We start from the raw sequence: 24790 nt of genomic DNA, 5'->3' as shown, positions 1-24790 counted from the left end.
TTTTCCCCCCTTAAGTTGGAATTGGGGGAATATGTTTGGTTGTTTGATTTTCAGAGATATCTATATTGGAAAACATGGAATGTCGCCTGAAAATAAAGGCAGGAGGTATATATTTTTTTTACAGTGATAAGTAAGAGTCCAAGCCTAGCTTGGCATGAGTCCTATCAAAGGCAGCTTAGCAGCACATACCATGGGGCATGTATTTTTATCTGTATCTATATCTATACCAGCATGATACTATTGATAGTCCGTGTCTTCAGAGCATGACACATTAGTTTCTGGCTTGTTTGAAGTGCAGCTGAAAGAGCTCCCAGCTCTCCACACACCCTGGTGCAGTCGTGCCCCAGGTGATCCACAGGGTGCAGAGAGGAATCCAGTGCAGAACCCCCACTCTGGAGCTCACCTGTCACTGCTGGTGTGGTGCCATAGCTGAGTCATTTTGCATATCTGGGCATCATCCTGGTCCATCTTCTGGTCCATGGGCACAATTCCAGCTCCACTGAGCATCCAAAAACCTTTAAAACTCACCCAGGTACTTTGGACAGGAATAGTTATCAGTTAAGCATATCCTGTGCCAGGAACTCAGTTGTGCTGGTCTGCAGTATAAGTGCACTTATATCTTCAAAGATGAAAATATTTTCTGTGTGCCACAAAGAAAGGTATTGGAGATGTGACATTCTCTTTGTGAAAGACAGAATATATGTCTCTCACATATAATAGTCTGTGTATAACATAATGGAATCATGCTAATTGTAATACAGATGTTGCAAGTGGAAAAAGGAATTAAAATAAAATGGACAAAGAATTTTTTTCCTCAGCAAAATTAAAGCAAAGCTGGCAGCAGAATGAGTTTCTGGTGGAAGGAGAAAAAAAGACTGACTCTATTAATTGTAGTGCGGCATTGAACTGAGGAGTTGTGCTTATGAAAATATCACAGTCAATTAGTATGTTTTTATAAGTAAGACTGAAATAAATATGCTAATTTCACACTTTCTCGGACTTAGTCCAGTTCTATTGCTAAAAAAATAATAATAATTTCATGTGGGCTTAGTTTAAACTGAAAAGTTAATTCCCATGAAACTTTTGTCTCAGTGCTTGAACCAATGACTGAATCTTTGTATTCAGAGAGCCAGAATGGATTTAGAACAGAAAAGAGTAGCCCTGATGTACATTGTTGCTTTTTCTGACTCTTTAATTCATGGTAGTCCTACTAAAATTTTAGATGCTTTAAACTTTATGGTGTGTAATAATAATATTGTCTTGCTGAATAGTAGATATTAAGACTGCACATATAATCTCAATGAACACTTGTCTTAGGAATTGCTGTCCCTTTTCCTCTCTGTTTCCTAGGATTATAAGGTATGGTATGCTATTTTTAAGTGTACTGAATAGTACTGTCTTGTCAGTAAGTTTTCTCTGAGTGAGGCTTTGGTTTCAAAAGATAATTCAGAGGAAGAGGTAACAACTGTACCACATAACCCTTCTCCACTTTGTCATATCATGTGTCCCTACCACTTTTCTTGTAAAAGTTCCAGAACTTGTTGGGTGTCCATGTAGTGGGTGAGTGATTCAGCTCAGTGATCTGGCAGAAAATTAGCTAGGGACAAGCTTGGTTAAATTTCTACTGTGTTATTGGTGTGTTAAGTGGTCCCACAGAAAGATGTGTTGAGGAGCTGAGGCAGCTTTGGAGGCTGTGGGTGCAGGCAGCATGAGAAAAACTATGGACAGAGCTGAGAGGAGTGGGGAAGAAGGACAAGGACGGGGAGTTTTTTTTCTATTTGGCAGCACAAAGTTGTTAAATTAACTCAGCTACTTTTGAAACCTTTTGTATTTAACTGTATTTTTGTATTTAACTGAAAGCAATTTTATGCGTACATGGGTGTCGTTATTCACATAAGTCACTTGATTATTTATTTTACTTTTTCTTTGACCTTGGCCTCAAGCTATTACAAAGATGGAATGATAGCTGTGTTTTCTGTCTTCATTATTTTAGCAATTATTTTAGAACATTCAAAACTATTATTGTGATACAGAGGCAATGGTTATGGTGCAGTGTGAAGTGGTGGTATGTGAATTGTTATTAAATGAAACACCAGTTCTTGAAAAGTCTACACAGCTTCTATTATTGTGACAAAACAAAATGAAGACAGTTATGCAACAAATAGAGGACAGTTAAGCCAAGTTTTAAAAAATAAATAATGGTAATCTGTATTCTTGAGTACGGATTAATCAGTTCACTGCAGATCAAGTACTGTTAAAAATTGTCATTTCAGGCCAAGTGTTCATGTTTGAGTTGACACTTCACGTTCCATTGTAGTTGCCAATGTGAAAATCCTTGATATTTCATTTTCCCACAAAGGAAATACTGTGCATCATTAGGGTGAGCTCAATCCATCTCTCACTCAAGTCAGTAGTGATTTCCTACTGACATCTGTAGGCTTGGGCCTTAGTCCTGTGATGGAACTTTCCTGTGTTTTGCCAAGATCCATCACGCTATTTTCCTGTTTTTTTCCATATGTAAATCCTAGATAGATGCAGTGATATTTATGCAGCAGTTTTACCAGATGGCTCTTGAATCATCTGCTCTCAATGAAAAATGAAAAGACTGGGCACATATATAAAGGTTGAATTAATCTTTGTAATTAAATGGAACATTACTTTGCCATGAATGATTTTAGCTTTCACAATGTATTTCATGCTAATTTTTCAGTGAACTGTAATTGTATTAAATTTTTAATATATTTAGAAGCTTAAAAATTATCTTCACAAAGTTATTGAGTCAAGTTAATATACAGATCTCTCTCAGACTCATAAAACTTTGTTGTGAGATATATGTTTTGTTTTGTTTTCTTTTGCAGTAAGTAAAATATGTCAGTGCTTAGTGCTGTAAAAAATATCCAAGTCATACTCTGAGAGGCAAAAAGGCTCACAGGATGCTCACATGCTTGGTTGTCAAGTGAGAATTTGAATAGGCTGGAAACTGGGCTGCCTTGGAGCACCGAAACACGTCTGCATTCCCACACTGGCAGGTTGTTAAGCAGAGAGTGAAAGCTTGTTTATTATTTTGTCTGTGTAGTAAACTGACTCACAATGCTCTCCCTGTGACAGAAAGACACTGATGGCAAAATCTTGGCTGTGTTGAAGTCAGTGGGAAAACTTCCATGCACAAGGAGTGGTGGAAATAGTCCCACTCTGGCTCCTCTGCCTCAGAGCCTGCTCTCTCTGCTGCTGGTATAGAAAAGAGTTGTCATGATTTACCCTAAAGCACCCTGCAGCAATGAGTTTCCTTAATTTACCCAACAGCCCAACTCAGGCTGAGTGCTTAATGATGCCTGGGGGAAGTACCCCAGCGCCTCTTTTCTTCCTGCACACAGGCTGTTTAATATGCAAATTAGAGAGAGGAGTTAAATGAGCCTTTAAACCATCAAAAAGTTGTGCATGGTGGATTTATGGTGGATTCATGTGCAATTGCCACATGGCTGGTTCCTGTACATTTGTCACGTTTCATTTGACTACCCGTGCTTGCCTCCTGGAAGGCTGGTCTCTTATACATACTTTTAATCCTATCAAGGGGAAAATAATGACATCATTATCAAAGAGTAAGCAAGCTGTAGAAGAGTTTTCCACTTCCTTATGCTATATAAATAAGGAATCTCCCAACTGCTGTTAAATATTACGCAAGTGAACAGAAAAAATAGGCACAGAAACAAGACTTCCAACATGCAAATTTAGAAACCTGTTCTCAATATGATACTCTCTAACTTGTCAGTTGTGTAAATAAATTGTGCTGTGTGCTGGGCTCAGCTGAGAAGTTTTGCACCTGATGCAAAGCTTCTAGGAAGAATCCCAGTCAGAAGGATTCCCAAGGACTTCAGAAAACTTCCTGTGTTCTCTCATGAGTTTTACTTTGGCTGCAGGAAACAGTTTACCTAACCAGGAGCCAAACATCCTTCACTGTCAGCATCAGCCTTGTCTGTCTTATTTGCTCAGATCTCTAAAACACACATATTGTGGTAATGTCTTTTAAGTAACAAATGTAATAATATAACATTTCTCCCTTATCTATCTATCTATCTATCTATCTATCTATCTATCTATCTCACCAGATACAGACGGCTTTAGATATTGACAAAGCATCAAAGTACTAAAAGCAGTATTACCTTTTGAGGTTGCTTTCCAAAATCTCAAGACACACTCTGTTATTTACTAGGGTTTTATATAGATGTTATAAAAAAATCTCCATAGCGTCTGACTATTTGATTCTCATGCTTAGAAATCTCAATCTCACAACATCAAATGTAAAAGTCAGAAAGCAAATGATGAACTCATGCAGAACATTTGAGATCCACCCAATTTGTTTAAGTAGCTGACTTAGCAGAAATTAAAACTGTTGAGTTTTGCTTTTTCCTTTTACAAAGCTAGTTTTAACTAGTATTAAAACATGGGAAATGGTAAAGGAAATTTTCTGTTTCCTTGCGAAGTTCAGTCAGTTGGACCTGACAACACAACCAGGAAAAATTTCTACATTCTTGATTACATACAAACTTGCAGATGAATCCTGCTCCCTTCCTGGCTTTTTATTCTCCCTCCCCACCAGAGCCTTTAAAATATCATGAAAGACTGCTGAACCTTCTGGCAAAGTGAGGAAACATTCTGTTGAGAGTTAATTTGGCTCATTTCATATTTTCCATTCAGCATTTTTCTTCCATTGCTTTTTTTATTACTAGGGCAATTTGCATGACAATGGGATCTTTCTTGCTTAAGAGATTGTCTGCTCCTGCTGCTAATTTCCTACCTGAAGTTGTTATCTTCTGTTTGTGACATCTTCATTATCTCAACCACAATTAATTGTGATGTCACAAATGGAGGATTATGACTTTGGGTTTGAAGTGAGACTGAGAAATTGAAGGAGTTTGAAGAAGAAAAGAGGCCTTTCTTCTTGAAAAATAAAAGAGGAGAGAGAATGACTTTGGTTAAATGGCAGCAATCCTCCATCACCTTTCTTCTTAAAGTTGTGGAACAGCTGGTTTTATATCTTGCTGTATAGGAGGCCCTGCTGTATGGAAATACTGTGAAGTGGGAGAAGGGGAAGTGATATGTGGAGGAAGGAGACTCTTCCCTTAAGCAGTCAGACCCTGCAGCAAAAAGGAAATAAAAGTTGTTGGACCCTAGAGAGGTCCTGGCTCTGCTCACAGAGAGCAGAATGCAGGGTTGGTACAGTTGTACTTGGTTTAAAGGCCAATTATTTATTGCTTTTCACATCTTGCAATATTCATTTGAGTTTTGACATTGGAGTCTGATGACCACTGAGGCACATTTTTTGAGGGGTGGAGGAAATTCCAAAGATTTATGGAGAAATTATATACAGCATCCTGAAAACATAAAAAAATTAATCTTTTGTGCTAACCTAGTCCATCATAGCTGTAATTTATCCTATGGACTTGTCACATTTCACTTCTTCGTGTGTCATCTTATCTTTTTGTCTACTTCTGCTTTTCTTCTGGAATCTTGCTTCCACAGAGATTCTGGGTGTCTGAGTGGCCTGCTGGTGTTTTTGTGAGGATATTACCAAAGCTGTTTATAAACTCACACCATGATTTACAAAGTGGGAATACTCATCTACAGTTACTTCACACTGGACTGTTTGTGCAGGTTGTGCATAAATGCTGGGACCAAGTCACGACTGAAAGAGGATTAATGAAAAATGAAGCGTCTTATTTTAACACCTCTCCTGGCACTAGGGAAAGAGCAAAGACTTCAAAGTAAAGGAAGGAAACTGGACAATTACACACAGATCAGTCCTGTGGTTTTCAGAAAGTGCAGTGTCCTTCAGAAAAGGACCCATCCTCAGGTGCAGATGGAAGTGGCCCTCAGTGGAATCACCAGGCTGCACTTGCTGGGATCAAGGTTGATTCACATCTGTGCATCAGATCTATTTTAGCAGTTGGATGTGTACCAGCTACTGGGCCATAGAGAAACAGGCCATTTCTTGTTGTCCTTTGGAAAACATTGTACAAACAGGCATTTGACCATCTGATTAACACAGAGCCCTGTAGGGAAAATCAGCTGTTAAGCTTTTGCACTCAGACACGTTGCTGTAAGTACGCAAGAGCTCTGCAGGCAGTGATAGACCCACTGTGATAATCTGACAGCAGAATCTGGACCCTCTGCCTTGTGATGCCGAGCTCATTTGTGGCACCAAGTTTACCTTGCAGGCAGGTTGTTTTGAAGTAACATTAGGATGGCTCCAGGGAAGCATAATAATACCAAATGGGAACTGAGCAAGAAAGAAAAAGCTGTATGCTGAGAAGTGGTTTTATCTGCCAAAACCTTTTTTCTCTCTTTTTCTTTTTCAAAGGCAAAAGCAGTTATGGCGAAAGTTGGTTACCCTCAGTTTATAATGAATGACACATATATTAATGAAGACATCAAAACAGTAAGTGTCAGGCTTGCAGCTTTATTCATTCATTGCAGCCATTCTTTGATCTGTTTTGCTGCTGTCTAAAGTCAAAGCTAGTCTTTTGTTTGGACTCGTGCTTGCCTGGTTATTTTTATTTTATTTTTGAAGTGTGCTAGCTCTAAATTGTATCTAAATAGTCAATGCTGTTGTATCTAAGTGAGATCATGAGGTCTGCTGGGAGTAAAGTCTGCCTGGGTGCAAAAAACCCTTCCTGCTCTTAAGCATTTTAAAGGTTAAGCACACAATGTAATAATTTTGCATTTAGTTATAAAAATGGAATAAACCAAAAGCATTTTTTCTCAAAATAATGATTTTCAAAAAGCCTAATGCAATTTACCTCAGAAGGATGCCGTATTTGAGTTGTCCTCATATCTCCAGGCTGTGAATTTAATTCACAATTTGTGTTTATAATCATGCCAAGAAGTCCTATCCAATGTATAGGCCTATTGTGCTATAGGCCTATACATGTCCTGCTGACCAAAGATACTGTGGAGAGACTCCTTCCTACCCCAGTACCTGTTCCTAACCAAGGCAGGAAGGCAAATTATTATTATTATTATTATTATTATTATTATTATTATTATTATTATTATTATTATTATTATTATTTTGCAACTGTGGTGTGCATTTGATGAATTGTATCACTGCAAGTCATGGGCAGACTAGAAACACAAGTTCCATCCTGAAGCAGTAAAACACAAGAGCGATCATCATCTTCGCCAGATGAACAAACACTAAACAGAGGCATCATTTATTGAGAGAGCCAACTCCACCAGCCTAGTCCTTGTCCAGGGAAGCTGCAGGGTGAGATGATGCAGTGAAAACAGTGCAATGACACAGAGCATGTGACCAACTCTAACACTCAGTATATGGCCTTGTTTGCTCAGATGAGTGGCAGTGCCGGGTGAAAATACTTATTACATCCCTTTTCCTTGCCTGTTTAGTTTTGTGTGTGTGAATGCTATTAGATTTGGAAACTTATGGAAGCATGGAGCCCTATGGCTGTGAATATTTAATATGGTAGAATTCTCAGAAGGCACAGAATATGAAGTATTTTTTATAAAATGTAAAGCAAACTGAAAAAGGGACTTCATTACATTGTTGGAAATGGTTTTAAAATGCACTTTTAAAAATAAAAGTAAGCCTACTTCCTCCTGGGAAAGAGGCTCTCTTAATAATAGCTATGGAAATGTGCAGTCTGCAATCCACTGTTGGGTGCTTATGATTCCTTCAGCACAGTGAAGAGTTTTTCCCAGTGTTCCAGACCCTTGTGCAGATCTGTTCAGCCACTGTTTTTTTAAACTAAGCTCATAAAATATTTATTCTTTCTACCAAGTGTGAAAATTTTACTTGCTTTGATAATCGCAAAAAAACTAGGTAATTATCTCATATAAAATAAAAGTTCTACTTGTTTTATGTCAGCTTTTGTTTCTTTGGACATGCTTTAAAAATGTCTGTGCTTTCTTGGAACAGCTGAAGTTTACAGAAAGTGATTATTTTGGCAATGTATTGCAAACTCGCAAATACGCAGCTCAATCTGATTTCTACTGGCTTAGAAAAGAAGTTCCAAAAACAGAGTGAGTAGACAAAAGGCAAATTTACATAATCTTCTAACAATATTTTAACTTATTTAATTTATGCATTAAATACTGTTATATATTAAGTTTTAACATAATTATATAAACAGCAATATGTTATGCCACAAAAAGCCTATGGGCAAACTCCCATTATTCAGAAACTTCTGTGAATTTTCTTTTTGGTCAGGTATCCCTGTTCATATGCAGAGTAGTCACCTGCTTGAAGCTTAAACTTAATTTAATGAAAAAAGGGGTAATTGAATTGCAATTAAAAGTGGATTATGTCTCTTGGTCACAGTTAGAGTTTGAAATGGTACAGTGGGGATTTATGAAATAAATTCAGTAGCAATGAAATCATAGTAAGAGATAATGCTATTATTAGTAATACAAATCAGCATTGTTATTTACCTGCAGTTGATAGTAATGGTACAGAATGAAACCTAATTTAATCTACGTATGTTATTTTTATTTATTTGTAAACATGAGAGTGCAGATTATGTCACAAACTGTCATAAAATACATGAGAGAATTATTCTCTTTTCTTACTGGTGTGTAATCAAATCCTTAAAATGCAAATTAAAACCTAAGCAGAACTTAATTAGTCTAATCATACTACTTAAAAATGACTTCTTCTACACACAGACTTTGAAATCAGTGCCAGTGCTTAGCTCCAGTGGTTTTATTTCCTTAGGACTCCAGAAGCCCTACTCAAACTGAACCATGCCTTGTTCTGGGGGTGGCTCAGTGTTGTCTGTAAGGCTGGGGGGCAAACAAAGGTTGTTCATGGTTGAAGTGTTTTGTTTTGGCCCTGTGTGTTCAAGGCAGTATTTATACCTTAGATTTAATTGTGAATTTTACCTTCTCATCACAGCTTTCTCTGACATTGCACTGGCCAACGCTGGGGTATGATTTTAGGGATTTTCCTGGATGTCAGGATAGACCATGATGGTGTGTTCTCTTCAGGGTAACAGTTCCAGGAGAGCAGTGACACAGCCCTGGCCTCTCTGTAGCAATGTTCAGCCCTGGGGCAGCCAGCACTGATGCAGAACCTGTAGACTCTTGGCACGATGGGAAAGCTCCCCTGAAAGGAAATCAAGTGGTGGGCAGCCAGGACTGTAGTCTAAGAGCTGTCACTTGGGTATGCTTAAAAATTGACAGTGTTATCCAATTGCCCTGTACAAGTTGAACACCTTCTCAGGCCTGTCTTTGCCTTCTTATTCCCAGGGCTACATAATAGGCAGCCCCTCATCACCTTGGTAGCTCTTCTCTTGTCAGCCCTCAGAGCACATTCAGGCCTGGGGATGTCAGTTTGATTTCTGGTGCCTTCCCTTTGTTAGCACAGCTCTTTGCTCTGCCTTCTGCCGGGCTGGAGGTAATCTCCACCCGAGCCCCGTCAGGGAGGGATAATTGGGGCTCCTGCTGGGATATTATTCTGTCTTTGCAACTGTTCAGTGATAGAAAAGGGCTCTGAAAGTGGTGTCACTCTGCCTCCAGTAATTTTTTAAAAATTTATTTAAATAAACCAATAACTCCCACTTACCAGTCTGAGGCATGTCAAACCTGGCCTCAAAAATATCAGCCACTTTTTAGCTACTTCCCACTTTAAAATCATCATCATACTCCACTGCTTTCTGATGCTTTTGTCTTCTTTTTTTTCCTCTCATTTTTCTGTTTTTGTTTTTTAAACTTTTACATTTCATATAACTCCACAGAATTTTTGATGAGGCTTGGTGCTATGTTAATAGCTAATTACCCTTGGGTTTTTGTTTCTATTTGCTTCATTTCTTCTTTTCCCTAGTTTAGTAACTTTTAGCATAACATTTATATTTAGAGATAGATATTATAAGATCATCAAAGTTGTGGACCAAAAAAAGATAAATAAGAAAATTAGTGTTTAAGGAAATAAAATAAAAGTTGCTAAAATAATATTACACCCAAAAGATAAACCACTATATTATTTTAGCAGACAGTCCATGTTTCTCAATAATTACTTCAAACTGAAATAAATTTCCTCAGCTAAATGTGAAATTAAAATGATAGTTCAAGCAAAGCACCAGGGAAAGACCATCAGGGGATGGACAGAGATGGGAGATACAAGGCAAAGCAGTTGGATAAAACAAGGGGGAATATGGATAGCAAAGTGGAAAAGAATTGTTTTGGAAATTCAAAAACTTTTAATTTAAAAAAAAAAAGGAAAAACCCCTAAATCGGGAGTAATTATCAAAAATCTTTATTCTCTCTTCTGTTCCCTCCATCCCTGGCATTTTTGTGCCTGACAGGAGAAGGGAGTATGAGCTCAGATGAGCTCATGGCATGGGTGATGGGCCACACCCAGCCCTACTGTACCAGAAAGCTGTGACAGGGCACCGGGGTGCTGGAGCTGCCTCTCCTCCAGTCCTGGGGCCACCAGTCCTGAGGACACCACAGCACTGGGAGGTGTCACTTGTGCTCAACACCAGCCTTGGTGCCAGCTGCCAGCCTCACAGCTGGCTGGGGAGGTGACTGTCACCTTCACAGCTGGCTCTAGCCAACAAGAAAAGAAGTGCTCAGGTATCAGCAGAGAGCAAAATGAAAGGGATTTGTGCAGGAGCTGAGGAATGTGGTGCACAAACCAGCCCAGGTTAGGGCTTAGTGGAGAGTCTGGGAGGGGCAGTGAGGGAGGATGGGCACCAGGTGTGAAGACAATCTTTATAAGCCAGGTAAGATACAGCTAGAGCAGAGGAAAGTGAAAGGCAGTACAGGGGGAAGTGATGGTGATGGGAAAAATTAAGGAGAGTCAGGGTTTTAGTTGAGTTTGCCTATCCATCCATGGAGTCACACACATTCATACATACGAATATACATGTGTGTGTGTTTGTGTGTACAAACACATGCCTGCACCTTTTAATCAGAGATAGAATCTGTCCTCCTTAACACTAATATCATACTTGCAAAAAGCAAAGCATCAGAGGACTTCTTGGCCACATCACTTCATTATTATTTATCTTTCTGCTTTGAAGTCAGAACATAATCTAAGATTTTTAGACCTGGCCAAATCTTTCTCCATTTTTTACTAGACTTTCAGAGCTGGGGAGGTGTTTGGTATCCTGATAAGAGGATACAAAGGAAGGATGCTATGAGAGGATTCTGGGGTCTCCTCCAGGACCTATCTCTGTTTTTCATGACCACACACTATTGTGTGTAAGCCCTGGCTCTTGGTTTGCCACAAGGGAGGGCAGCTGTGAGAGGTTCTGGGTTGGATACCTCTAAGGATGGTGTAAAAGCAAAAAGGGAAAAGCAGCCATCAAGAACACTGGGCAGGCTGTTGTCTGTTGGGGAGATGCTGCTGGAAATTGTGTGGCTGGGACCTGCACTGGAGAGGAGAGGCTGGAAAGGAACCTCCTGGAGCCTTTTCTTGGTCTTTGAACCTCATTTTAAGCAGTGATGTGGCACTGAAGGCTGGACCCAGCCTTACCATCCCAGCTTCTTGCTCATTCCTAAGGGAGATAGATGGCAGCCTGGCCTGGGATAATAATCTGTTTCTACATGGGGAAATATATAAAAGTGACTAACTATGAGAAAAGAAAATGCAATTTTGAAAGTCACCTTGAAGGTTGCCTCCCATATAGAAGTTTTTCCTCATAGTGTTTTCTTTGGAAGACATTTTCCAGCTTCCAGAAACTTTGTACAGCTTTTCACTTCTAACCAGCTCAAGTATATTCACAAGTTAATTTGCTATGTTTATATGATTATTTATTTTTTATTTCTTACTTTGAATGTTGAACAGAAAACCAAACTATTTATTCTAACTCAAAAACCTGAGGATCAATTTGCAAATTCAGTTTGTGCTTTACAGAGAATCAAATAAACTAATAAGCTTTTTTCTGTGTTGTAAATGTTCCCAACTATCCCTGTTCATGAATGGCAATGTAGCACATTATACTCCTAACGAAAAAAGACAATATCACAGAGGAAATTTCAGCCTCAAGAACACAGACTAAGAGAGTTTCTGCCCCACTTGCTATCTCAGTGGAGCATTTCACATTTTTTTTCTACAAGAGAAATCTCAACCTTAAAAGTGTCAATTCTGCAGAAATTAAGTTTTGGCTGCTGCAGTAGTAGATAGGTAATGCTACAGGACATCATTCAAAGCTGTCCCTTTTTCACAAAGTTATAGCAAGTGAAAACAGTTCTAGAATTTTTATTTATTTACTTTGAAATTAATAAGAGCTTGGAATGTGTAATGCCTTTCTTTTTTTCTCTATCCTTCTGTGGGTAGATAAAGCCCACAGAAATTGTAACCAGACCTAGAGCAAATGCTCAGGGAATATGACTTCAACTAGGAATGGGAGAGTTATTTCTAGATTTGCTCCACCTTAAAATTTAACAGCAGCAGCTATTTATTAAACACCTTCATGTTCTAATTTGGTGTGTTATAGTTAAGGACTGTCCCTTTAGGTTCAGTCATTTCAAGGAGCTCACTGAAAGAGCATGGCAGAGGAGAAGTGAAGTTGTTCTGCTAATCTAGATGGAAGTAGTCTTGGTTATTGCTACTCTTTTGTGGAAAGTACTTCCTAAACCTTTTTGAGAGGGCTCAGAATGGTACAATAAAATGCTGGACTAGACATACGCTTCTTGCCAAATGTCAAATATTAAATACTCTGCTTGTTACTAGAGGACTCTCATTCTTTCTGACTCCTCAGTATGGCTGCTAAGTGTCCTCTTCCTAACTGCTTAAAAGCATAATGAATTCCATACAGGGTCATTCTTGAGGCCTTGTTATGGAGCAACTTGGAAAGAACTGAGTTCAGATTTGCAGTGGGAAAATCAAAGCTGCTCTCAGCCTTGGGCTCATGCTAAGCTCAGCAAACAGGATGGGCTCTGCTCTTGTGATGGTAGATCATGAGCAAAGCAGCAGCCTCAGGACAGGGATGCTGTGATGTGTCTTCACCTGCAAGCTACAAGTCTGTGAGTTCATAGGTATGAAAGTATGGCCAGAGGATGGTGTGAAGTCCCCTCAGTAAATGTGGACCAAATGTCACCAGCATTCACTGCTGCTCTTGGGCAGACTGAGCTGTTCCTGAGGGGACAAGCACTTGCATCACCACTGCTCACCCAGGAAGAACAAGTGAAAGCTTGTGCTGCTAGAGAGCTGTCTCTAGTCAGTGAAGAGCTCTTTGCTGCAGCTTGTGGTGGTTCCTCTCTGCAGCTAGTTGTGGTAATCCCCCCCAGAAGATGGAGTAAAGAGCCACAGCACATTAATCTGTTTTGAAGTATCTGTTACACATCTCAGGCCCTTGATCCTCTGACTGGAAATAAAAGGCTAAAAGGAATTTGCAAAAAGGGAGCATTTTCTGTCCCAGAAGCCTTTTTCATGCTTAAAAATTGCTGTTTGAGAGCAGAAAGGCCACTATAAGCAGAACAAGCCAAGAGGGTGAGGTGCCAGTCACAACACTGTGTCTTTGCTCAAACTTGCAGTAAAATATAAATTGAAGTTTTGACTCTTTCAGATGGGTTTTCTCCTTGTCAAAAAAGGGACAGTCCTCCAGATTTATAGCTGAGCCTAGAGTGCAGGTCCCAAGGCATAAGTGGCAGGCTTGCATCCTTCAAAACAGTTCAGCTGATTGCTGCTATGAACAAACATGACATTGAAATGTATTAATTAGGCCCCTAATTTTTTTTCTTTATCCCCTCACCATATACATTCTTTCTTCAATTTTCCATTACCTCACTGCATTACCTCTAACATTTAATCTCATTATTATGAAGCAGAAAATAGACCAGAAAACAACCTCCCCCTGCTCCTCCCCTTCACAGTCTCCTAATAAACAAAACAGGGAGAGTTATCTCTGACAATTAGAGCCTGTAATGTAATGGATGGTTAAAATATGTACATGACATCACTCTTAGCCTTCATTTATTAGATTTTCTAGTTGATGCATTGCAAAATAAGCTGCTCAGCTTGGAGAATAAAACAAGCAGTTAAATTTATTGATAAAAGACAAAATGCTGCCACTTTTGAACTCTCCCCTTTGTTATATGGTTTAAGTGAGGACATGAGTTGTCAGAAAAACAGTCAGGATCTGCAGATGATTCTTTTATTAATGGAGCTATTTAAAAGCCTGAATTGTGTGTACATTGTCACTGATATCATACATTTTCCATATTCTGATAGATCTTCCTTTGGAAAGATCTTACTCATTTTTTTGCAGCTTCTTTCTCTTCTCTTTGAAATAAATTTTGCAAAACAATTACATTGCATTCACATGGCTTTATAAAACTTTTGAGTAATATTTTACTAATGACATCAGGATGTTCCTGTTTGAACACTTACTAGAGTTGCTTCTAAGTTATTATGAACTAACCTCTAATTATCATCATCTTTATTTTTTTAACCTAATTTCTCCCTTATAAAAATCACAAACTGAAATTTTGGGCTCACTGAACTCAAGGTTTCATCTGAGGGGATTTGGGTCTTGCTGAAGTCAGTCAAGATTTTCCATTCATATGGTTGAAGCCACTGTCAATATAGATGAGCTTAGGCTAAGAAGATTCATTTGCTATTCATAGAATCCTAGAATATCCTGAGTGGGAAGGGACTCACAAGGATCACCAAGTCCAACTGCTATTCAAATCTTGGGTTTCTTCCAGTATATATGAGAAATCAAACTATGAGAAGAAATGCCTGGCAAGAGGTCTATTTGTTTAGGATGGTCATGTTCACTGCATAGGGTACAGAGCATGAAGCTGTTTAATTTGAATTTACATTCCCAGAAATTATCTGTTTATGTTGCTGGCATAATCCTAATTTTTCAAGTAGTTGTTCAACAAAGCCTCTAAAGCCACTTTACTTGTTTCAAAATTCTCTCCTCTAATTTCAACATGGAGTTCCTCCACATGTGTTTGAAAGACACCCAGGAGAGTTTTCACAGCTGCTCTCCGTGTTGCAGCCTCTTCTGGGTGAATTTTGTTTCATCAGCATGGCTGGCCTCACAAGCACAGTGGCCACTTAAAAATTAAACAGATCACATGATAAGAACACTAAGAATTGCTCCTGTTGGGCATTTATTGACTGTACACAGTTAAAGCCATTAAACAATAGATTTCAATGTTCTAGAAAGTGTAGGTAGCATGTACTGAAATGGAGAAATACTTAAACTTTAATGTATCTTAAGTCCTTAATGTTTTTACTTTCTTCTACTGAGTTCAATTTTTGTCTTTGCTCCTTTGATTCACAAAGGTGAATGCCAATGTACTGACAGACAATTTCTTTTGTTCTTACTACAGGTGGTTTACAAGCCCAACTACTGTAAATGCTTTTTATAGTGCATCTACAAACCAGATCAGTGAGTATCTTCCTTCTGAGCCTCCTTATAAAGTGCCTGTTTGGGAAAGTATGTATCAAGCTTCAGAAAACAGCTGTACTTATTGTGTTATTTGTGACTGAAAATTAAAAGTTCAAACCTGGTAGTTCAGCTGTGAGACTTAAGAGTGTGTGTGTGTATGTGTGTGGTTTGTACTCTGTCCATTGTGAATGATAGCTTAAATCACCTTTATTAAAGCCTAATTTTTATCTTCTGTTTTCTGTAGCAAAAACGTGTACACACATCTCCATAAATACACAGTGATAGCAGTTCTGTCCTCTAGTATTGACAGATAGGTAACAATAAATGTGAATAGTGAAGACTGTGAAATAGACCAGAAAACATAAAAAGGAATATCCAGTGGATTTGTTCAATACCTTCAAGGACAAGGAGTGATATCTGTAGTTATCTGAAAATTCTTACCTGTATGTGCAGTGCTACCTCTCTGATTCTAATTTTTGTTACTGGCTGGTTTAAGGCAGCGTATGTTCTAGTGTGGACACAAATAAGGTAAAACAGCTGAGTTTTTCAATGATGTGTTACGAGTTGGATGTTCATTCCTGTGTTTGCTTTAAGGGAGGTTTGAATTGAAATTTTCTAACAGGCTTTAAAATTCTATAGCAGATTTTAAAATTCTATACTAGTCTGTCTGCAACAGTTTTACCTTTACCCTGGCAATTCTCTTTGTTCTTATTAGCTTTGCATGTTAAATTTACCTTGTTTTTCTGTGCTGTTTTGGTCTGGAAAGTGGCTGCCACCACTTCTGCGGTCTCAGTCCCCAGAGTCAGGACCTCAAAAATTGCTGAATGATTCCCCTTTTTTTCTCCTGAATCTCTTTTGGTACAGAGAGAAAGGCACAAAATTAATGTATCACACTGAAGAAGGTACAGCAGAGGACTGGCAATTTTAGTCTGCTGATATTTGCTTCTACCAATTCTGTAAACAGTTCTGCCTTCAAACCACTCACTTAAATTTTTTGGTGTCTAAGTGATTTTATTTTTAAAGCATGTAAAACAATTAGGCAGTTCTTTTGATTAAAATTAATGATAGATTTAGATAGCTCTGCCTTAATTAGAGGGCTGCCATAATTAGGCAGTCACATTTTTGTTGATTATCTGAGGGAGCACTTGGCTGAGGTGGTCACAGCTCTGAGGTACCCCTGAAGCATTACAGCTGCTCTTCCTCCAGCCACCACTGCTGCTAGAAAGGTTTTGTGTGAGTGGAGAGGAAGCCTGCTCAGAATAAAATGAGAGCTATTGCTGTTACACCTTCTTTCATATTGGGTTCTTTAAAATTTGAGCAGTGCTCAGCTGTCCCAGCCTCTCTGCCATGACACATTAGAGAAAACTGATGAGAGGCTGGAGCCACTGAAAATGTCACACTCACTGTGTCTAAAAGAGTCAGGAGGCAAAAAAGAGGCAGTTGTCAAACATAACCCATCAGTCAGGGTGTAGAGGTGATTGTATTTTCTACCATAACTGCTTGGTCTTCTTGTCCTGCTGGCAAGTGACCTGGAAGTTTGGACAGTGCCACTGACTCTCAGTCCTTTTAGGACTGTTTCAAATAGGAAAAAGGTTTAGGTGGCTCTTTCTGAACAAAACCCTGTCGTACCTGAGAGAGAGGTAAAAATGTAATGCCCCCAAAATGATGTGCAACAGGAGGGAGGATTCAGAGAAAGGCACAGTGCTGTCTGCCACTGCTGGCTGGTGTGTTTTTATGGGGCAAGAGGCTTGGGTGATGTGGGAGGAACATTCTCTGGTACAAGTTGCTGATAAACATTTGACACATCACTACTGATTTCCCATTAATGCTGGTGGGGAAGAACTGCTACCTTACTGCTTTGCAGCTGTGTTTTCAGTAGTAATCTGTACAAAGTTCTGGGGGCTGTTCACATGCCACAAGAACTGTGGCATCTTTGAAGACCCAGTTAAACAACAGAAAAAAGTTCTACAAAAGAAAAAGTTCAGAAAAGTTTCAGAAAAAGTTCTAGAAACCAGAGTAATTTGAGAATAAGAATTAAACTTGAACTCTAGCCAGTTAGATGTAAAATTGGGATAAATCAAGCCCAGAAAGATTTTGAAGACCAAATTTCTAGGAGCATAAGAACTAATACTAAAACCTTTTTGTCAAATTCACTGAGAGAGGATGGTCTCTAAGGCATAAAAATAGGATAATTCTTTGCATTGAAGGAGCTTGGGAAGTTCTAATTCTGGAGCTTTTTCTTGTGAGAAGTTATTCCCAGAAATTGTTTAAAATTTAGAATAGAAGTCAATAGAAGAGACTTTAGAAGAAATTCATACAATGAACTGTGACAAATATAAGGACCAGATAATATTCTCCCAGGTGTTTCAAAGGAACCTAAACAAAAAGTTTCCAAACAACCACCTTTGATGTATAGCCTATGACTTATAGTGGCCTCAGCACAGAAAGAATAAGTGTGGCAAGTATCAAATCCTATTTTTCAAAAGAAAGTTCAGAAGGATCTGCATAGCAAGTCATTTTAGTCTTTATGTGAAGGAATCTGGTTGTGACCACAACATGATTGAATAGAGAAAATTAATAAGCATATAACAGTGAAGAGTGAACCTGAGAATGTGAGATGTTTTTGCTTTTTCTTTTAGAAAAAAAAAATCAAGCTTTCTTAATCTACTAGAGATTTTTTTTTAAATTCAGAAAGCAAGTAAGTATGCTTGATATGATCATATGCTTTTATTCTATAGAACACTTTTGATGAGGTTCTTTCCCAATGCTAATAATTGAAAGTTGTCATGACACAAGTAAGAAGGTCCTTTCATAAATTAATGACTGATCAGAGATAGGAAAAGGAGGTAGGAACCAATTACTTGTTGGCAAATAGTTTGAGGGCTTTGTTGTGAGGGTCTGTGCTACTCACTGCATTAGCAGATGAACTGAAAAGAGGGTGTTCTGTTGTGTACAAAAGAACAGAGGGATATAAACCCAGTCCAGGAGGGCAGTTCCCTCTGCTGCTGGCTGCTGGAGGGTAGGAATGTGTGCTAGCAGAAGAATTATCTCACAGGTAGTTGCCTGAAACTCTGTCCCTTCACATCTACAACTGATCACTCCTGTAAATGAGTGAATGGACCAGATATCCTCTTCATCTGCTTGAGTGCCCCTGCTCTTCAGTGAGAAACCTGAACTTTATTGTCTTCTATTTTTGTCTTTCTAAGTGAGTTTACTAAGAAGAATTTGAGAAATAAGAATTCTAAAATGTGTAATAGAATTTGATTATGGAAAGTAGTTTCTACACAAACTGGAAAATCCCTGGTTCCAAAATTTGATTCTAAAAATTAGGACCGTTAGTTTGGAAATGGAAATGTACTGTGTGATGATATCAACAGAACTACAGCAACTCCAAACTTCATTAGTCACTGAAGGCTTCTTGCAAAAGTTTAGAGAAAAAGAAACATCAGTGCCTTGACCCATGGATTTGAAAAGGAGCAATCGTCAGGTGCCTGCACAAGGGAGGAGGAATGTGGATGTCCTGAGCACTTCTGAGCTTTAGGCAGCTGCTTTTGCTTTCTGTGTTCAGAGCACAGGGAGGTCTCTGACACTCCTGATGGAAGGATTACAAGTTCATCTCTCCCTGCAATCTGTATCACTGACATGAATATTGGGATATCCATGCAAGTCCATGTGATCTTCATATACAGGCAGGATGTTTCTAACTTGACTGCTCAGTTACTTGGAAGAAAAGGTCTTGTTTCACTAAAAAAGAAAATTAATAGATAATAGAAATGAGGTGATTTTAAAAATTACTAGATTTGGGAGAATTTAGCAAATCTTGCATATGCCCTAGATGTACCAAATGTTGCTGTCTTTTAGTGCAAACACTTTTGTGTTTGGTATTGCCTTGTTTCATTTTCATTACTAAACTATTGATAGTTTGAATGACCAATGATTCTGTTAATATTTCCAAATGAGAAATAAGTAGTTGCATCAAGGTGAGATGTGCCACAAAGAGCAGAGTTTAAAAATATGTTACACATAATTTATCTTAATATCATACAAGTTTACTCCTGATATTCTCTGTATATGAGTTTTATTTCTTTATTTCCTCTTTTCCCATAATTCACAGTGTCTTAGAGGAACCACTATGCATGTTTATAATGGTTGTTAATTATTTTTTAATCCTAGTTTGGATAATTTTTCAATTTTCTTTGCATTTGCTTGTCAATTTCCCCTTTAATTATAGGTACTTAACAAGGACAACAGGTATGTGTCATTGCCTTTAGAGTCTCAAAATGTATCTAAGTACACTTCATATCATCTAAGCAGCATGAATACTATCTTTTTAATTATCATAATTGGAACACCAAAAACAATTTCTAAAGGATTAGTTTATTTTAATGCACTCTAGAGCAGTCAACAAATATGTGCTGAAAATAGACACAAGTGATGATCAAAGTGTGTAGCATACTTCTGTTCAAGAAAAGGTTTTATTTCATTACAGCACTAAAATATTGGCCTTTGAATATGTTAAAGATAAAAGGGAACTGTTCATTAGACATTTGGTGTGTTTAGCATTTTTTTTAATGTAAAGATGTATGCCTCTAGAATATATAAAAATAGTCACACTTGTGGGCTGTGAACAGTAATGAAAGGGAGATTTACAGTGAACTGAGGCAAATATGAGCAATGCACTCAAGAGGTGTAAGCTTGAATAGATGTACTGGATAATTAATGTTGATATTATCTCTGTAAGTTTATATCCATGCTCCTTCTAAGTCATTTGTGCTGTTACTGCAGCTCTCTAGTGAAAGTCAAGAGACCTCTTTAGAGAGAGGCCTCAATACATGTTACAGGAAGAAGATATGATCTACAACAGAATTTAAAAATTGCATTCCAATTAGCATCCGCAGAGAAACCCACAGAAGAGAGCTCACATTAGCCAATGTACCATCTTTGCAGGAAGCATCACGCAGACATTGACGCTGGCAGCTCACTGATGCTGGGAGTTGCAAGGGAGAACTCTTATCTTGCCAGGAGCCAGGGAAGTGCTGGCAAACAGCACCTGGTGCTATGGCCAGGGCAGGATGAGGGGAATGTGCACAGGACATTTTCCCTTCCCTTAAGAACTGCGCTATTTGGAGGGTTATTGATGAAGTAGTTTCAAGTGTGCCATTAGTTTCCTGGAGGTTAATGAACTTAACAGATTTGGACTGGACACTTTCTGAGCCCTGTTATTAAGTAAGCTCTAAGTGTCTTAAGTGAGCCCTCATTTTCAATTTCCCTGATTTACTAAAGACCACATTCTCTTTTATTTAACCATGGTGCAGGATCCCTACCTCCATTCTTTATTTTTTCTTCTGAAATTCCTATCTATGAATGTATAAAATAGAAGAACTTATTCTTTGTTTTTCTCCCCCTAGCCTCCATTCCCTTGCCCCAGGAAGTCCACTGAGGCTTTTTCCTCATAAAATAAAGATTTAAGTTTCTTGTAAAACAGATGTTTTCACATTTCCTACTCTTAGCAGACAGTATTCTTTGGCACCACAAACCACGTCATGTTTCTCCTCAAGTTGCCCCACTGAGGTTGGTAAACACCAGGTTCTCTCTTTTTCATGAGTAGAAAAAAGCCTTTTGTCAGGTGAAGGAGAAACTGAGCCAAGAATTGAAGCAGAGGCTGCAGAGTCCTCTGGTATAAGACCATTACTTCCCTGTATCTCTTTAATGAATTTATTCACCGAGTTCTTCATAAAATTATGCTTTGTGTTCATGCATTGCATGGAACAGTTACTGTGCCTTATACAATTGATATTTTCTGTCCTTTTTGTCCACAGGATAAAACTTGAAATAAGGTGTATGATTCAGGTCCATGTAATGACAGACAGTTTGGTCTCTCACCTACATATGGGTGCTCAAATCTGTCTGGGGTGCTCTACATTGTCTGAAAGCAATGTGTTTTTTCTCATGTTTTATCTGAGATAAAACTTACAGGAGCCCTTTGCCATTGAGACTGACTGCTAGACCCCAAACACCAAAACCATCAATGGGATGAGATTCAGTAGTCCAAATAGAAATCTTTGGAACCATTTTAAACAAATGTATCCTGCCCTTTGGGCTGTTTTTAGACAACTAACCAACATCCCAGCTGTCTTCACTTTTAGCTCCTTATGTGAATTCAATATTCTTTGATTACTGACCAGCAATTAGTCTTCTGATTATATCTTATCCCTTTAAAACTCTACATTGGAATTCATTCAGTGAATGAATATGACTTGAAAAAACCAAGTTAGAGCTTTTGATCACATCTGAGAACTGTTAGCACACCAATTGGCAGAGTACCCTGTATAGCATCCAGTTTAGCACAGCTGTCTCCCATATCTGTTACTTATCTATGGGATTCACTAGCCTGTCAGAAATTGCTTAAAACAAACCCAACTTAATTATTGCAAGTTGTAAATGCATTAACTTGGAATAAAGTTTTTCCTTGCTCATCAGTTAAAAACATCATGCAATATAACTGAATAATGTAAGTGAACTATACATTTTGAATTCATATTTAGACTTGAACTCCAAATTTCCTTGAAATTTGATTTGGTGAGTCTTCTCATGTGTTTTTAGTTTCATTTATCCATTATTGCTCTCAGGGAATTATCAGATCAAATGTAGTTATTTGCATCTTCTTGGTAAACTAGCAATATTAGACTGAGGTAAGCGTATTAATCTGCAAAATGTGTATAATAACACCAGAAGGTATTAGCTAGTAAATGGATTTATTAATGGCAGTAAAGCCCCTGCAAAATTGAAGAAAAAGAAAACACCTTCACATTTTAAATACATTCTGACAAGCTTTGCAGCACCTTTCTGGAGAGAGATGCTGAAAATGACATCATGGATAAAATTAAGATAGATACCTTCAATTACATTAAAAATAGTCCTGTGCAGGCAAAGTTCTCAGAGCTTCAAGATCAGCATAAATTCAGAGTGAACTATTTGAAGTAAACCAGGTGTTGGCTCCGCTACTTGAGGTGGTGTGCAGGCAAAGTTCTCAGAGCTTCAAGATCAGCATAAATTCAGAGTGAAATATTTGAAGTAAGCCAGTGTTGGCTCCACTGCTTGAGGTGCCCCTGCATTCCAGAGCAGTAAGGTTGACTAAGGGGAAAGTTGAACAGTCACTGTGCAAGACACAGGGGTTTGGAAAGCCAAAAGTCCCCCTGGACATGAATCTGGCAAAGGATGTGAAGAAACTTTTCTGCAAGTGTAGCTGCAGCAGCAAGTGGAGGGAAAATGTAATGCTGAATGAGGGCAGGGGACCTGGTAACAGAGGAGATTTACCCTTTGTGGAGGAGGAGTAGGTCAGGGAATGTTTAAACAGACTGGGCAAGCACAAACCCATGGGCTCTGACAGGGTGCACCTACAAGCACACAATGTCATTATGAGGTCACTCTCGGTAATCACTGAAAGATTATGGTGACCATGGGAGGTTCCTGAGGCCTGGAAGAAAGCAAATGTCAATTTTATCTTCAAGAAGGAAGATCTAGGGAATTACAAGCCAGGCTCACAACAGTTCCTGCGTACATGATAAAGTAAATCCTGGAAACAGTTTTTCTGGCTGGATTTCTACATTGCAATTACCAGCTCAGTGGAGGAGGAGAGAGATGTGAAAATGATTTAGAAAGAATTTCAGCACTGTCTTCCCTAACATGCTCAAATACAAACTGCTGAAGAATTGGCCACTTGAGCAGATGTTCAGGTGAACTGAAAACTCCTTGAACCGCTGGGCTTGACGGGCTGTGATCAGAACAGCTGGTCCCTGGCATGGTGGGATCAGTGGCACAAAGTCCTTCTTGAGGATGATCTAGCTTGGCTGTCCTGCCTTGCCACCAGTAAGATGCATGGATGTAGGGTAGCAGCGCTGTTCTGTGACAGCCTGAACTCAGCTGTCCACAGAGCAGTGCTCTTGGGACATGTGACACCAGTGCCCATCTCAGAATGATGCTGCAGCCCAGTGGCATTGCTCCAAATTTAGGTAGGTTTTAAGAAGGTAGTCAAAGCACATTCTGCAAGTCCGGGTCTTGATGGCAGATGGATTTGTGGGGGGTCTGTGATAAGTTAACACAGTTTTCTTTCTGTGTGCTGTTGGTGGGTAATGGCCTTGGGTGTAGACTCTGGGCCTGCATTTGTAATCTAATGTATAAAGAGAGAGACTGTCAGCCTGTATCTCTTTTCTGGGGCTATGTAGAGGGAGAAAGCTTTAAAAGATGCACAACACAAGCTAAATTTGTGGTCAAGTATTAGCTCAAAATATATTCCCTCTGCCTGTATATTTTCCTTAAGATTTGAAGTTCCCTGAAGTCTGTCTTATTCCTTCAGATGTCATTTGCCTGCTTGAAATCCAATGGCATAGAGATAATCCCATTAGTATTTATTCCACCTGCAGCCTACAAAGAGCTCCCTGAGTTTTGTCATTAATTCTTTTAGGTGCAATATGCCAAGCAAAAAAAGAAACAGGCTTCACAGGGGAATTTCCTAAATCATGGCATTCAAAACAGCATAAAATAAGAAACTGTCTGGTGATCAATCTCATGTTACAATTTCAAGGACATTCTAGGTATAAGACATTGTTATCCTTGATTCTCCCAAGGATGATGTAGTTGTTTCTTGCCTGAAGGAGATGTTGCATAAAAAGTGTTGTCAGCTCTCAATGTGTTCCTTCTGGTGTTGGAATAGTGGAGAAGCATCCTCAGTCCCTCAGGGCTGCTGATCTCTGGAGAATGGGACCCATTTGCTTTTCTATCTCACCAAGAATCACTTGCACACCTAGATTTTTCTTTATTACCAACAAACAAACCAACAAAACCACAAAAACATGCACCCTCCAAACAAAACAAAACAAGTCCTACTGGTGATAATGTATTCCAATTTCCCGAGGTTTTCTGAAATGTGTAGTACATTCTACTGGCATCTGACTCTGCTTTGGCCTGAAAATACTTCCTGAGCTTTCTTTAGTGCAAACTACAGAGGTGTTTTCATACATGTCCAGAAGCAGAAACCACTCCTTCAACCAGCACTTTTCTCATTAATATCTAACCTAAAATGGATCCTGTCTCTGAGTAAAATAATTACCAGCCTGTTAAGTTACTCTGAGTAAAATAATTACCAACAGATTCAGCATTGGAGCTTCCTACCATTCATGCACATTGACTTGTTCAGTGAAACTCTCATGGCTTTACTCACAGCTGACTGTGTTTCAGCAATGTTCTGTGAAGATAGGTTTAGTGTAGCTGGATAAACCTGAGAAAAGATTTGCACCTCATTTGCTGTAAATAATACATTAGTATATTACCTCTACTGTGGACAAGAGCAAACTCACTTCAAGTTTATAGCTGGAAAAAATAATTTCAGCTCCTTAAAAGATCTGGATAGCCTCTTGGTGCAGTGACAG

The 24790-nt window shown here is 38.8% G+C and overlaps 1 protein-coding gene across 2 annotated transcripts in view; it reads left to right on the top strand.

Moving 5' to 3' along the window:
- Nucleotides 1–24790, top strand: part of PHEX (phosphate regulating endopeptidase homolog X-linked) — a 96445-nt gene that overhangs the window by 55415 nt on the left and 16240 nt on the right. For both annotated transcript variants that reach the window (XM_039714534.1, XM_039714535.1), the window contains exons 13-15: nt 6359–6436; nt 7934–8037; nt 15304–15362. In XM_039714534.1, coding sequence (XP_039570468.1) covers nt 6359–6436; nt 7934–8037; nt 15304–15362 — 241 coding nt within the window. The remainder of the gene's footprint in view (nt 1–6358; nt 6437–7933; nt 8038–15303; nt 15363–24790) is intronic.

This window comes from Passer montanus, unplaced genomic scaffold, assembly GCF_014805655.1.
Source record: "Passer montanus isolate IOZ18808 unplaced genomic scaffold, ASM1480565v1 scaffold3, whole genome shotgun sequence".
NCBI lineage: Eukaryota > Metazoa > Chordata > Aves > Passeriformes > Passeridae > Passer > Passer montanus.
The sequence above is the reverse complement of the archived record's forward strand: the minus strand, read 5'-3'. Positions and strand labels throughout refer to the sequence as shown.